A 16627-nucleotide genomic window follows, 5' to 3' on the forward strand; every position below is an offset into this window, starting at 1 on the left:
ACCATGGACCCTTTTCCATATTTGACAGGGTAGCCTTGTCCACCTACAAAAATTCCAGCCATAGGATGGAGAGAAGAGCATATGCACATTGGCACAGAATATTTTAATTTCATCTGCAAGCTGTGTTATATGAAGAGTCCTGAAATGCTAATGAAACAATTTTCTAATGAGACCTCTAATGAAAAAACAAAAAAGTGATGGTGAAAAACTCATGTGAAATGTTTATAAATAGAATCTGCTTTCTAGAAGAAGGAAATAGAAATACATGGCAGACAGAAAAATCCATAACTACTCTTTCATAATCTTCTCAGTATGAGTGCTTAGATATCAGCAAATATTTGTGGGAATAGGAAAACACGGAAACAGGATTGCTTTAGACCATCTGGGTAAAAGGAAAAAAGAAAGTAATAATGATATAATATGCAGCATGAAAAAGGTATCTAAGCAGCATGATGTAAGGAATGTTTTACAGCCTCCTCTGCTGGAGCTGGGTATCAGTAAAAGAAAAGAATTACCTCCATCCTCTCTTGCTTGACGTCATCAACCTCATCATCTTCAAAGATGGCTAGGAGCTCTCCAGTCTGGTCAATGGAGTTGAGGAAGTCTTGAGCAAGCTTCTGCCGTTTGTTGGTGTTGTTACTGCTGAATTTGTCTTCACAAAGGTAAGCAAAGACCAACAGACTTGAGTTATTTCGTTTCCCCAAACATCAGCCGATGTCCCTAGGAGGGACATGTTTTAGATTCAGACGCACTATGCAGAAAAGACTTGTTCTTACTATTGTTCTCATAGAAGCTGTGCTACCTGGCCAAGGTGATGTCATGGCTTTGCTGCAGTAGCAGTGTAGTAAAAAAATCTCCTTTAGTGCTTTGTAGTATGACTCGGTGTTTTATTTTGTAATCTAGAGAAATCCAGTCTACTGCTCATATATCATTATATCTCAGCGAAGGAGCCACAGTGGACAGAGCTATGGAAGAAACTGCCCTTCTGCGGTTGCACAAAAACCTCACTCACAGGACAGAATACAGAGAGGAAATGTTCTTTCCTGAGAGCACGCAGAACATCCCCCTTGCCTGCAAACCATAACACACACACTACGATGCAGCTCCACAGGTGATGGACCATGGCTCCACGGTACAACCCAGAGAACCCTGCCAAGGTGATCCCTGTGGTTCTAAAGAGCACAGCAGCTGTACGGACATCAGCTTCACAAAACAAAGAGAACGGGTTCAATTAACAAAGTCTGCCCGTAAATGCAATCTTTAATTCCTAGACGTGTTTATGAAGCATTCCAGGAGTGTCTAAATGGCTAACGAAAATTGCTTATTTGTTTTAAACAGTGACACGGACTTAAGTAATAAGAAAACCAAAGCTGTCAGGTAGGAAGCAATACTGCCAGATCGCTTGCACAAAACAATACGCTTTCATGTGTGGTGAAATTAAAATGCCAGAGACAAATTAAATCTCAAATGATTTTACAAAAACTTATCCCCAGATGGACTAAGCCAAGGCAAGCAGTACAATGTTTACCTAACATCACTGAGGATGCTCGGAGGAACCAAATAAAAGGAATGCATTGTAAGGGAATAAAAATGAAAACGAACGGCTCTGAGAAGGGAAATAAGTTACGTACAAAAAGTTGTGTATGGACATGGCTACATGTTACAGAAGTGTGGAAAGACTTAGATTTGCTATGGTAAGTTAAAACTTAACTTTTCACAAATTCTTCTATTAATATAAAACAACACGACTTTATACCAGCAAATTAAATGGCATAAGTAAGTATATTTTTAACTCAAAGAGGTTTTCCTTTAAATGCATTTGTTATAAAATATGTGACTTACTCAAGGAATAGAGAAACAAAAGTGTTTCCCATTCTTTAAATTACAAATTCAAAGTCTCAAACATTAAACCATCCTGAAAACAAACCCAGTTCATATAGCAGCATTGATGGACTTCAGGTTATGGGAGTTTTTTGTAAAACATGTCAAAACTCTTGGCTAATAATTTAACAAATGTCCATTCAACTGCACGTGGTAGCTGCCGCATTTAAATTACACCCCCTGAAATCAATTAGCCCTGTAATCAGCACCAGTTTCTTACTCCAACAGAGCCCTGACATTAAGCAGTCTTACTTATCGTTTCGATGGTAGATGCAAATACTTACTTAAAAAGTATTCTAAATGGAAAGACAGAGATTTTAAGACCAAATTACTTGAAGTCAGTATTTTTGCATCTTTAACTATTAAGCAAGACATTAATGCTTTGTGTTGAGCTTATCAGCACATTAACCAAATATCCAGCCTCTCCCAAACAAAGTAATTTTTTTCTACCTTCCAGGAGGTCATCTTCTTCTATTCCCTTGACAATTTTAGATTTGTAGTCTCGAAAAAACATATATTTAAGTAGCCTTCTAAGCTTTTTCTAAGAGAAAAAAAAAAACATATTAATTAGCGTTAAAAGGTTATTTCACTATATGGGTAGTTTTTACCTAGACTAACTCTGTAACACACAAACATAAGAATGTGTACTACATTACTCAGTAAATATAATTTTTTAAATGGTTTTTGGTTCTGCATACATAGAAAATACATCAAGGTCAGTAGCAATTCCACATCAGATTTTACTTATTTGAGGTCGTTGCTTGTCAACCATGGGATAGAAATGGGGTTGATTTTCAGAGAGCAGAAATTCAGAAATCATGCTTCTTTTAGGGCACTCCAAAATCTTTGCTTAGTTTGGAAATTCAAACCTACAAATGCACATTTCCATGACCTCTGACATCTATATTAACCATTATTTTCAGTATAGCCTTAAGGATCATATCATACAAAGAAACTGCAACTGGTTTTCATGTTTTAGGGTTTTTTTTTAATTTTGGATGGTTTTTTTCATTAGTTTCACTTATCAAAAGAGGAAAGAAAATCAAAAGGGAGAGAAAAGGGGAGAGAAAGAAGAGAACTAAAGAAGAAAAGGAGATGAAGGAAGAATAAATAATGTTGATCAAAATAGCTGACAATTTTTAATTATTTTGAAATTTGAAGAAAGAAAATTAATTTAATCTTTGCATGGAATTTTTTTTTTTAATTATTGACATGCTCTATTTACTACCCAGAGAAAGCAAGACCACGTCTAAATTTGGAGATTTTAGCTTGATAAAGTACAAGAAAACTATTACAAAGGAAAATCAGGACAGGATTTACTGACACTCTAGATAACAAGAATGTAATGGCTGCACTGTAAAATGTCACTTCTACACCTGAAAAACCAGGAGGAAATTAGAATGATTGATTTTTAATAAAAGGTATATAAAGGTTAAGGATCAATATTTATATCTCTATTAAGAAATTATTCTGAACTCTAAGGAACACTATCTACCTAAAGCTTAGTGAAAAAAAATCTACTGATAATTGAAGTTGCAAGAAAAAATTAGAATTAATTAACATGTTGAACAAATATTGTAGTGTGTACAATACAATGCAGTTGCAGAGCAGCTACACTTTTAAATAGAGCCACTTGTGATGACGGGCTCCTTTCGCATAGGTTAAGCAAGCACCTTAAAACACACTAAGCAGCTTTCTAGGTAAAGTAAGAAATTTCTGTCTCATTACTCTACCTTATCTTTGCGCATTAAGAACAGGAGATCTTCAGCAGAGATGACTCGAGCTCCTCTCAGCTGAGAAACTTCAGCTGCTTGCTGTAACTAAAATAAATGAATAAATTAGGATGGTTGTTCCTGTATTAAAAAAATTTATTCAGTAGGGTTTGTTTTAAATCAGTTCAGGTAATATTTTGCATGGTAGTGCATAGCAAAATACAAGTTATGCACTAAAACACAGCCTGGGACTCTCAGAGGTGTCACTCACCCGGCTCTTGTTAGCCAAGAAGTGCATAACAATTTCACGAAAAGACTGAAAGACTTTTGATAAATCTCAGGCAAAAGCTTTTTTGTTGATATTTAAAATGACTGCTTTTAAAAAGCAAAAGCATACATCCTTCTTGTTGTTTTTTTTTTTCTTTTTCCTTTCTTCTGCTGCACCACACTAGCCCAGCAAATGAACATATAATTCCCTCAGACAACGTGAAAATGCCAAATTCTTGCCATAGCACTTTATGTGCAACTGTGGAAGGGTGGCTGATCCCACTTAGAATTTTTTTAGAATAACAAATACTAATTTTTAACATCTTACCAGGTATTTTTTTTTAAAGAAACTCTACCCTTACTTGACTTATCATTAGTACAGGTAAGACTCACATGAAGAACTTTTTCAGGCAGACTTATCTGAGAGAAGAAAAATGATGTGACAGGAAACGCTGAATCTGTTAATAAAGTAATTGGAAAAACCTCACTGGGCAGACCAGGCCATTCAGACAGGAAAGAGAGAAAGATGGGATTGAGCAATGAGTGCCACAAAAATTGGTAAGAGGTTGCCAAAGGAGCGTGAAGCAAAGAGCCGCCCTCGCTTCCATCCCGACGGTGCCTCTAAACTCACATTTTGCTGTAAAGAGCAAAAATCTTTCTCTAAGGGACTAAGCTTTGGGTTCACCTTCAGTAGGGGCAAGAAATTGGGCCAGTTTATACACACATAGATCATATCAAGACCAGTACAGGATTAGAAATCGTCCTGCGCACGCTGATGTGTATCAAGCCACTGGGCTAAGGAGCTCCAGCTCAAATGCAGAAGTTTATGGGATTTTCTGCTTTCACTTCATCAGCCTTTGATTCTGGTGTAAGAAAGTGCTGTAAAATTTTGAGCAGGGTGGGACAGAAAGGATGCTTCAGAGCATGGAGTGTGCCTTTCCTTCTAAATTCAAAACTACTATTCGAAAGGCAAGAATTAATCATCATCTCTTTGCTTGTTAACCATCTAATGGATGGACTGACAGCGAGCACAGTACGAAAGTTATCAAGAGGAGAGATGCTTAAAAAAATTCTTGATATGAAAACTCATACACACCTGTAATACGGTCGATAAACAGAAAGTTAATTTATTTTTACATAACTCTATATTCTTCTTTCAGAAATGCACTAATGCACCTGAAAATAATTTAAAGAAATCCTATCCTTCATACTAATACTAGCAATGGTTTCACTCAGTATCACTGCCTGAATAAGTATATTATTAATCTGAGCTCCCATGCTGCTATGACTTGAAATAGGCCTATTCAGAAGTTAAAAAGATCAACAAAAACAGTAGCTGTTTCTAATATCCAAAGGAGGAGAGGGGGGGGAAAAAAAAGATTTTCACTTTGGCAAGTGTTCAGTGGGCAAAAGATTCAGTCCATAAATCATAATACTGGACTGCATTAATTTTTTTCCACACTAATCACATGCACACAAAACGTTAACTGTATCTCGTACGCACAACACAAAACATACTGCATGAAGAGTTTCAGATTTTCCCCGTGAAACCTGCTCTTGGACCTTGCAGTCACAGAGACCGGAGAGATTTCAGGAATTCAGAAGTCACAGTAACATAATCTTACTTGAAAAATGTAAGAATGCGAAAAACGATAGTTCTATTTTTTTGGCATAAGGAAAACTGTTTCTTATTCTGATTAGTTTGAGGGCACGCAAGCTACTTATATTTCTAATGTAAAATATAAAGAGCTGGAAAAAAATAAATTTACCAAAAACGAGCCAATATTCATCTCTGGTGTAAATCTATTGCAGTTAATGGATTTCTGCCAAGGCTGACTTTGGCCTCAGCAAGCTTAAAAGTGTTACAAAACCTGACCTTAGCATGGTGATAACACAACACAGCTTTTCCAAATACTACATAAAACAACGGCAGAACTATCCAACTGGAGGGTATGCTCTAGCTCCTGAACCCGTACAGAACTGTAATGACAATCTTTAAGGTCCCTTCCAAGCCAAATCATTCTATGATTCTAGAAGACCTTAATTTTCTTAATATAAAATTCATATAATTTCTGCGTGTAGCCTTATGTTTCCAAATGATAAACGCGTGACATCATTTAAACCAACGATGGTGTGCAAGCTGCTTACAGGAACCTGCCAGTGAAGGAAGGGACCGTAAAGAGTGGAGGCCAAATTCACGTCCCATTTGCATCTAAGTAAATCCTGAATAACACTGTTTATTTTAAAGGAGTTATTCTGGGCTAAACACAAGATCAAAATCTGGAATAATATTCTCAGTTTCTACAAAAACAATGAAAACTTTATTCTCGTATTGCCTCGACTTCTGCATCTATTTTATTTTAAGGAATGAACACACAACATTTAATTTCTTTGGCTTAAAGAAAGCAAAATACGAAAATAATTACTTCCTGTACAGTTATAAAATATGGATTATTTATCCAAACAGACCATAATGAGTTCTGCATTGGTACATATATTTACCTGGGAAGCCAGGATATGCTCAGGTAAATATGTATCCAAGCAATTAAAAAAATATTACACGCCACAGAGTCGAGGTTGGGGGGAAGATGTATTTATAGTCTCAGCACACACATAATTGACTCATTCAAACCACAACAGGAGTGCTTTGCTATAATTAGTATTATAACAAACTGTCTTACTCGACTGTCCCAGAGTTGCCATTAAGATGCCATAAGCCCCGATGCCTTAATTTCCGGAGCTGAAGGCCTTGTTGAATCATTACCACGGCTGCGTTACATGACGAAGGGGGATTGCAGGAAGCCATATGAAAGAAACGATCCATCTCCAAGAACCCAAGCATTCATCATGCCAGAAAAGCGATTTCCAGGTACACAGCCTTGAAGTCAGGAGGTCTTTCACCTTTCGCTGCAGGGGAAACACTGGGCGGTTTTACATTGCGAGCAGCAGGTCTATTGCTCCAGGTGATGGGTGTGATATAAATGCTGCAACAACTTCATGTATGAGGTTACTCCATGGCAACAGTGGAGATAAAGAAAGAATTTCCCACTGTCTCCCTTCTCTTCTCTTCTCTTCTCTATCCAGAGCCAGTCACAGAATTTGGAACAGCAGCAGTTCCAGCATACTCACTGCTTTTGCCTTATTTCATTACCGCTTGAAATTATTTAGTCTACTTTACAAAATATTTTGGCTTGAATCATCCTGAAGAACAAATCAAATTGATTAGACTCTTAAAGAAAAACAGACTAAATTTCTTAACAGCAGCAAACAATAGTTGAGACCTTGGAGCGTGAATATATGTTTTTATTACAGTCAGATTATGAACCCCTAAAAGTCAAGTTTAAATAACGGAAGTGTTGAAATGACTTTAACTATAGGAGCGCAAATAGCTCTGCTAATAATTAGGAGTTTATGAAAAATAAGTGTACTTTACAATTTTTCACATTACAAAGAAGGTAGTATATACAGTAACTATATTTTAAAGTCTAAAAAGAAATGGCTGGGGAATAATATTTTAATATGTAATCACTGGTTTAATGACTTTATGAAGTTAACTTTCTTGGCAGGATGAACTGAAGTATGTTAACAGTCACCTTACGGCTATTTTCTTTTTGCAACTTCTGCAAATTAGAGATTTGTTGAAAGGAGTATTCATTCTCCTGTGACAGAAGCACAGTTACTTCAATGGCACTGTCTGCCTTTTTTTTTTCCTTCGGAATTATTTTTTGTTCCGCTACCTCCAAAGTCAACAGTCACCAATACTTCTACAAAAACGACGTGATGGACAAACAGACAAAAAGTTGGAAAACAAACATACTATGTTGTGACTTAATCCTTCCAGTTAAAACTGCAGGACGGAATCGAAATCGTAATGTTTGCATGCCTCGAAACTGCCGGGAGCCAAGAATAATGCTTCAGGAGCTGTGATTTTGTTTTCCTTATACAGGAAAATTAGATCCTAGTTCACCTGGCTGATTTTTTTTTTCTAAGGCAGGAAGGTTGTTTTGTTGTTAAATATGCACAAAAATGTCCTACTCCTTCATCTTTTCTAGATCAAAAGTATGTGGACATACTGTGCTGTAATATATTCTAGACAGAACATCCCAATACCTTACTGGAAGCAATTAAACTTTGTTTTTTACTTAAATCTTTCCGTATAATATCTCACATACTACTAATGCTGACACCTGAGGTTCTAACCATAATACACACTGGAAAAATACAGAACGTGATTTATAGAGTTAGCACATCCTCAAAGGACATTACGGAGTGCACCAGAGCACTCCAACAGGTAACGATTTAGGACGATCACACAAGGGTTAAACAGCATGACTAAATTGCCACAAGCTGTCTAAAATATAGAACCTTCACCTGCAGATTAAATGAAAATCAATTTTCTTCTTATGAGGTATCTATTTTCAAATCTAAGTATTTCTTAATGAAGACCATTTAATGTAACACCAAGTGATTATGGGTGACCTTGGGAAGACAAAGCTCTGCATCCCATTTTGAAACTTTAGAGAATCACAGAATCATTTGGGCTGGAAAAGACTTTCAAGATTGAGTCCAACCATTAACCCAGCAATGTGTCCAGCTCAGCTCAAGAGAGACAGGGAACTGCTGGAGAGAGTCCAGCGCAGCCACAGGGATGATGGAGGGAGTGGAACATCTCCCTGATGAGGAAAGGCTGAAGGAGCTGGGTCTCTTTAGCTTGGAGAAGAGGAGCCTGAGGGGTGACCTCATAAATGTTTATAAATACATCAAGGGGGAGTGTCAGGAGGACGGAGCCAGGCTCTTTTCAGTGATGTCCAATGACAGGACAAGGGGCAATGGGTACAAGCTGGAACATGGGAGGTTCTACAGAAATATTAGGAAAATCTTTTTCACTGCGAGGGTGCCAGAGCCCTGGCACAGGCTGCCCAGGCAGGTTGTGGAGTCTCCTTCTCTGGAGACATTCAAAACCAGCCTGGACATGTTCCTGTGTGACCTGCTCTGGGTGATCCCCCTCTGGCAGGGAGGCTGGACCAGATGATCTTTCGAGGTCCCTTCCAACCCCTGACAGTCTGTGATTCTGTGATTCTGAGATTCTATGTTCTGTGAATGCCAGGTCCAACACTAAACCATGCCCCTGAGCACGTTACGTACACGTCTTTTGAATATCTGCAGAGATGCCAACTCCACCATGTCCCTGGGCAGCTTGTTCCAGCGCCCCACAACCCTTTTGGTGAAGAAATTTTTCCTAATATCCATTCTAAACCTCCCCTGGTGCAACTTGAGTACATTTCCTCTTGTCATATCACTTGTAACTTGGAAGAAGAGACCAACCCCTATCCGGTTACAACCTCCTTTCACGCAGTTGTAAAGTGGTAAGTAGAGCATATTCTCACTTGACATATAGTGAATTTCAGTCTGCACTTACTGAGAAGTTGTGTCCAAGTACATAATTCATTATATTGGTTTCTTCAAAAAAACTGTAATCTTTATTCTCTGAGGCAGAATGAACTGCTTCATTTTGCCTTCTAGCAGGTGGCAAAAGCTTTTGGTTTCCACAGTTGAGCCAGCCCAGAGAACTAGATCTGGATACAGAGAGTGTGCAGCCAGTTGCCAGTAGTCGGAGAAGGATTATCCCCAAAGAACGTCCAGTAAACACTAGGTTACACGAGGACTCCTTCCCTTCAAAAGTATAGAGTATGTCTACTGGTCCAATACTCAATGACAGGTTTGACATCAGAAGTGACAGGCAGTTGATATAAATTTAAGAAGTCAGATTGTTCTAACAAACACAGGAGAAAACAGCCCCTTTCTCTTTGTTCTAGAGAGCAATGCCATAAAATTGAACATTACTAGACAACTCAACTTTAAAGCACACATAAAATGCATAATTATAATGTCAGAAGAGGCCAGACTATTTCAGCACCCAGGGCATCTTCAGGCTGTACCCTACAACGCACCTCACGTGTGGAATTATTCAATTTTCACAACAGATTCTGTATGTTTGTTCAGCTCGTTGGATACGGTGTGGTAACTCCTGCAGGTCAGTAGGCAGTAGAGCACCAATCCCATCACAAACTGGGATTAAGGAAAGATGAACCCTAGTCCTCTGTATTTACTATTTTAGCAGGCATAATCATAGCTGAGCACCACATTTGTTGATACACTGAACCACTCTTGCTTAAATTGCAAATAAGCACAATTATTAGAAAAATTGTAACTTATTTGTAAAGTCCACTAGCCTAGGCTCTGCAAAAAGCAAGATTTGCATCTATTGGAGACTATTTATGATTTTTTAAAATTATATTAAATACATTAAATAAGGAAAAGAATTTTCCAAGGAAACAGTGAAATTAGTATTGCTATTTTGCAAAATATGAGCATTAAATCAAAGTTTGTTTATTTTTTTAACAATATCTCTTATTTATAAATAATTTAAGCTTAACTTCTTAATTTAGAGCTTGTTGTTGCAGATTCTGACACACAGGGAAAAGAATTTAATGTGCTTATGAACAATAACCACATTTTAGTTTAAGTTTCAGATATGACTTTTTCTTATTTTTCCTTCTTTCAATTCTAAATCCGAGAGACATTTTGGGCCAACATTTTATATCTGTAATTCTACTTTCCATGAAACAAAATAAACCCTCTTGCACACCTGACATTTATAGCAAGCAATACTGACCAAACAACATGAAATGATATCAAAAATGTTAAAATCATAAAATCTCTAAGTGTAGAAATGCATTCAGAAATATTAGAAAAAACTTTTTCATTGTGAGGGTGACAGAGCCCTGGCACAGGCTGCCCAGGGAGGTTGCGGAGTCTCCCTCTCTGGAGACACTCAAAAACCACCTGCACACATTCCTCTGTGACCTACTGTGGGGGATCCTGCTCTGGCAGGGGGGCTGGACTGGATGATCTTTTGAGGTCCCTTCCAACCCCTGACATTCTGTGATTCCGTGATTCTGAGAATTCAGTTTTAATGTGGTCAGATCGTTTAGTGGTTGCACAGATGTCAGTTCATCACTTGGTGTAGTGGTGGCCACTGCTGATGTTCCCTCTCACCGCTGGTGAAAACAGTGGGAAAGGAAACTTGGAAACTATTAGTGTAGTTATTATTATTACAAGGGAGAAAAATTAAGCTTGAAATACACCATCCAAGGAGAAATGATGGAGTAGTGCTCTCTAGAACAAGCGAGAGACTGAGAAAAAAGGTTTGCGAAGTATAAACTTTAAAGTCTCCAGAGAAGGACTTCTTGCAAGGTTGTAACAATAGGACAAGGGGTACTGGTTTAAAAATGGAACAGGGTAAATTTAGGTTAGAAATTAGGAAGAAATTCTTTACTGTGAGGTCGGTGAGACACTGGAACATGTTGCCCAGGATGCCCCCTCCCTACAAGTGCTCAAGGCCAGGTTGGACGGGGCTTTGAGCAGCCTGGACTAGGTGTAAAGTGTCCCTGCCCATGGCAGCAGGATTGGACTAGGTGATCTTTAAGGTGCCTTCCAACCCAAACAGTCTATGATTCTATGAATCATTAGTCAATATGAAAGTTTCAAAGACAAAAGCACTCCAATGTCTGCAAACAGATCCCTGTTTTTTGAAGATGAGCACAGAGGCCTTTTATTGACTGTCCGTGTTCTAGGACCGTCAGGATATTCTCAATACTAAGGTAAACGATGCCATTCCACTAGAAACCATTGGCAGCACATTTCCCTGTATCCAAACTCAATAAATGATGATGTTTTAGAGAAAATTGACATAGAATCATAGAATAGTCTGGGTTGGAAGGGATTAAAAGTCATCTAGACTCAAATTTTCACAACAAGCTGTTTCAGTTTTACAGTTGTATCACTACAGCTATTCCAAGCCAAGAATCTCAGTTATAATTATTACTTCCATCTAAGCTATATCCTAAAATGCCTTTTTGGTATTAAACAATACTTTGAAAAAATAAGAATGTGCAATTTGTTCAGCAACAAATGCATTTACCTTTCCTGTGGTAAACCACAAAAAATAATTAGAATTTACCCTTCTTAAGAACAGAAGATACTGTTTTCAAATATTTAGTCTATTAACTCTGATATTTTTGCTCTCAATTATTTCTATTTCTTTCTTTCTTTCTTTCTCCAGTATCTCTATGCCATGCAAACCAGCAGAGATTTACATTATACCACAGCTTCCTGGTCTTTGGTTGCAAGTCCCAGAGGAAAACACCGTTCAGGATTATCGTTACGCAGTTTCCAATGCTGCAAGCAGAAAAAGACATGTTCTCTATTGACCTGTTTATAACAGGTTTCTTTCTCCCATTGCTGTAGACAGTAATATGCTCAGATCATGAAGCCTTACTTTGCTCACACAGGAGAATAATCATTACCTTACATTAGTTTCACCAGAACAGTAAATAAATACTCTTCCTTTCCATATGGCAGCAAATTGGAATCGGGCTTCACTGTTTGTCACAGGGAAAATAAGACATATATTTATCTATTCCAAGGACAGATATAAAGTGCTTTTAGAGCAAGCCTCAGGCTAGTGAAAGAACTGCAAAGCAAGTATTACTATGAAGAGCAGGCAACCATCGGTACACTGAATACAGAGAAGACAGGACCTTGATCCTCTGGCTGAACTGATTCCAAAGTCAGAAAAGAAAATTTTTCTTCGAACGCCTCAGAATGAAGGACGAAAACATGCTTGAAAAAATTAAATCCCGCAAAGGACGTAAGCAAGATACTGCTTTGAAAATTTAGGCGGAGAAAAAAAGGATTCACGTTCAATCAAAAATACAAAATCGCAAGATTTTCCATTAGAAAGCAATTATTCAGAGCCCTGAAGAGATGTGCCATTATGCTCATGCTTGGAAATACTATGCTAGTGGTGGAAGACCTTGTAAGGTAAAAGCTTTGACCTGAAATAATTGACATCGGCCTTTGTTCTTCTTTTTTTAATCTCATCTCCTCAAATGCACCTGACAACCAAGCGCGAGCTTCTCCGTTTGCGCGGTGACTACAACTAAAGGTTGCATAATACATGGGAACGCCTACTGGTTTAAATGGTTTCGGCTGGCAGACAGGCCCCACGGGTGTCTGGGCTTAAGTTAAATTATACTGCCTGCAGAATTTTAACCAACAGGTAAGGGTCATCTTGCAACATATACCAAAATTGTCAATGGAAAAAGAAGCAAAAAAGAGAGAAAAGAAAAGAAAAATATTTAGGTTTAATGCTTTTTCAACCACAGTATATTGTGGAGTGTACACTACAGCACTAGAGAAAGGCTCAGACTGTTCTGTAATCTTTAATCTCAGAGAAAATCATCTGTCAGTGGCAACAAGGTACAATCGGCATGTGTAATAGGAAGTTCCATGAATTTTTTCTCTTCTGTCAAGAAATCGTTCTCCAGTTCACTTCAAAATGGCTTCAAAATTCTAAATCTAGAGCACCTTTCTACCAAAAACCACCTTATTCAAGATAAAGATAAAAATAGGGGGAAATTTACAAAAATCATAGTCTCAGCCCAAGGCAGACCCATTTTCAGGTAAAAAAAAAAAAAAAGAGGAAAGTAAGACCAAATTTTTGTATATATGTGTTGGTTTGCTGTATTTCCTCTTTTAATTACATGAATTACAATTCTCAGAGCTTCAAAAAAGTAAAAGGTAAACTGTACAAATGATAGGATGAACATGACAGGTTTTCTCTTGGGAAGGTAGAAGAAAGAAAAAAGGAGGGAGCTCTCACTCAGAGAAAAGAAAGCAACACAAAGCAGCATCAGTGTAAAATCTGAACAACAGATATTCGTGTCTGAAAACCAGCACTGATTTCCTAATTCTTATTTAATGTTCATTCTTTAATTAACATTCATTTCCCAAGGACATAAGTCTGAAAAGGCTGTTTCACATTACTTTTGCATGAAGAGAAAGAATCACTTTTAAGCCATGAAAAGGCTGGGAGAAAAAAATAAACATGCCTTCTGAACATAATTTCCTCTTTATTGCTACTGCAAAGTTATGAAACGAAATCTATTATTTAATTACATTGGATCAAGCAACAGGAAGAGAAGGGAGTGTTTGAGTCACAACATCCCTGTAAGGATAAATGACTACACTTCCTCTCACTAAAAGACAGTTTTAATGGACTGAAACTGAGCAAATGGTTAAAATCAAACTACTGGGAGGTAGGAAGACGTTCTCCGTAACGTAAAAAGGTACTCTTGATATTCTTAACAGAAATATTGGGAACAATAAGGGGAAAACGTAGTAACATTTCTGCCAGAACATCAACAGTTTGAAAATTATTGCATCTTTGCAGATTCTCTCTAGAATCTAAAGAAAGTTTAAAAACTATACAATAGCCTGTGGGCATGCTTTGCTTTATGCTATGCAGTGGAGATGTTTAGATAGTCTATTTGAGATGATCTATTACAAAAACTTCAAAATTTATCTGCTATTACTACCAAAATTTTATTAGCCATAAGGGATATCCCTTAGCTGTGCTTCAGTAATGTTTACGAGATCCTTCAAATTGAATGCAACTGTTGGAAAAGTTAAAGTCTTTTATTTCTTAAATATGTTCTTGTCATTAAAAGAAATGGGAGGGCTTTAAACTATAATGAAAAGATAGGCTCAATCCTGAACTGCTGGAAGAGATAACTTGGCAATTGATATAGAATCCACAACTGGGATACGAATGTGCAAATGCTGGGAGTTTTTAAACAATTTAAATTCATTTTGATTTGTGTGGAGATGCCCTGAAATAACCTTTCACAGAAATACTATCTTTTCTCAAAACTAGAATGCAGTAAAATAGAGGGCATTTCACAGATAATTGGAAGAACAATGGAAAATATCCTTGAAGTTGTTCAGGAAAGCTCCTCCTAAGCCTAAGGGTAGTAGGGAAGAAAGCATTTCTTTGAAAAAGCTGTCCTGGAGGCAACAGAGACTGATTTCTTAGGTCCATCTGGACTGACCTCTCAAGACTGCAGGACAGATGACATGAAGGGGATGAGGATGAGCATGAAGATTTTTGGGGAAAGAGGCAGAGAGGTTTTGAGAAGGACAAAGAAAACATGACAGAAAGAGCTGCTTTGCAGTAATTTTTGACATCAAGGATTTTCCTGGTTTCCTCCAAGTATTTGGTCGGTGCTCTACTTTTGAACTTCTAACACAGTCTATGAAAGTGGTCATAAAATAAAACCTTTTAGTCATGCAGCACCTCACAGAACTCCATGATCTTTGCATTTTTTTAAGAAGCCTCACATAACCATAGAATACCTTTGGTTGGAAAAGACCTTTTAAGATCAGTGAGTCCAACTACCAACCCAGTCAGCTGCAAAACCATGCCCCTAAGCACAACGTTGTCTTAGACACCTCCAGGGGTGGTAACTCAATTACGTCCCTGGGCAGCCTGTTCCAGTGCCTGACAACCCTTTCAGTGAAAAATGTGAGGAGGCTGCTCACTCCTAACGAGTAGAAGTTGTCTCTAGAGAACCTAGACTTCACCTGCTGAATGTAGGAAACTAAGAAAATATGCCATGAATTCACATTTAGTATTTCTTATTCTTCTCTTGAATCTTAAGTTATTGGCTACTGTCAGACCTCAACTGGCTATGGTGACATTTGGTTGGATTCAGCAACTTTTAAAAATATTTTACCTACCAACGATTCACAATCAAACCTTGCACGTTCTCAAAACTATTATGAACCAGAAAGGCTTTGGTAGACAGTCAGTCCAGAGTCACTCCAATAAATTATCAACTGAGCAAAAAATCTGAAAAAATAGAAGGAACAAGATTCATGTCAAGGGACAGAAGTACTTGGTCTTTTGCAAAGATCTCTGGAAATGGGCAAGAGGGCCAAGCTGTGGACCTGTACACATCCACTGGGAGAAGATAAATAATTGCCCCTGCCCTGAGGAGAACCCTGCTTTGGGAATCCAGCTGTACAACCTTAAAATTAAATGCAGCTCCACTGGAACTGCTTGTGTGTTAAGTTACTAAGAACGAGCACGATGCCAGGATATCCATCACTGATGCCAGCGGAGTCCGAAGAAGATAACATCAATGATGCCAGTGGGGAGGAGGAAAACAAGTGTTCCCAGCATTTATCTTTGTCCTTTCGAAGTCACAATTGAACATATTAGAACTACAGGTTCAATTTCAAGAGACGTGAAACACCACCAAAATCTTTGAGCGGAGGGGCTCAAGGCAAAAAAGCAAAGATGAAGAGAAAAGTCTTGATTTTCTCCAGGAAAACCCTGCTGTAGATCGGCATCTAAGCACAGAGATTATGACTCTGGCAAAAGCCGAGCCTTGGCAAAATCACCAGGATTCAGGTTGTTCAGCTCCTAGAAAATGTTAGCTCAGACTTCTTCAAGAATAGACCTTGACATTTTTCCATGAACAGGCAGTCTAAAGGGTCTGTAAAAGGGTACATACTTATCTAATTATTAAAGGTATTCTGTGCAGTATTTACGGAAATAGGGGGAAGATTAACCAAGGCTAAAGTGCAATTGCTGAAGTGCAAAAAAGCATCAAAACAAAGTGCAAAAGCATCAAAACACAAATGGAAAAGTGCCTTCATTTCTCAGAAACAATGGAATTTTTATCATGCATTTATAAGAAAGTGAACTCAAGTGTCAGTCACACTCTGATAACTTTTTACCAAAAAAAGAGCGTGAAAACAGGCATGAGTAAAATCAATACAGGTATGATGAAGACAGAAAGACATTTCTGTTCTCAGAATAACAGAGTGGACGATGCTTTTCTAAAAGAGGAGGAAAG

General features: G+C 37.9%; 1 protein-coding gene across 1 annotated transcript in view; it reads right to left on the reverse strand.

Moving 5' to 3' along the window:
• Positions 1 to 6684, reverse strand: part of SUPT3H (suppressor of Ty 3 homolog (S. cerevisiae)) — a gene marked incomplete at its 3' end in the record, with an annotated part of 38959 nt that extends 32275 nt beyond the window's left edge. Inside the window, exons 1-5 of the mRNA XM_009865742.1 lie at positions 6542 to 6684; positions 5792 to 5840; positions 3615 to 3701; positions 2332 to 2422; positions 516 to 652 (exon numbers count right to left, since the gene is read on the reverse strand). Coding sequence (XP_009864044.1) covers positions 516 to 652; positions 2332 to 2422; positions 3615 to 3701; positions 5792 to 5840; positions 6542 to 6684 — 507 coding nt within the window. The remainder of the gene's footprint in view (positions 1 to 515; positions 653 to 2331; positions 2423 to 3614; positions 3702 to 5791; positions 5841 to 6541) is intronic.
• Between the last annotated feature and the right edge of the window lie 9943 nt (positions 6685 to 16627).

The sequence above is a fragment of the Apaloderma vittatum genome, unplaced genomic scaffold, assembly GCF_000703405.1.
Source record: "Apaloderma vittatum isolate BGI_N311 unplaced genomic scaffold, ASM70340v1 scaffold7533, whole genome shotgun sequence".
Taxonomy (NCBI): domain Eukaryota; kingdom Metazoa; phylum Chordata; class Aves; order Trogoniformes; family Trogonidae; genus Apaloderma; species Apaloderma vittatum.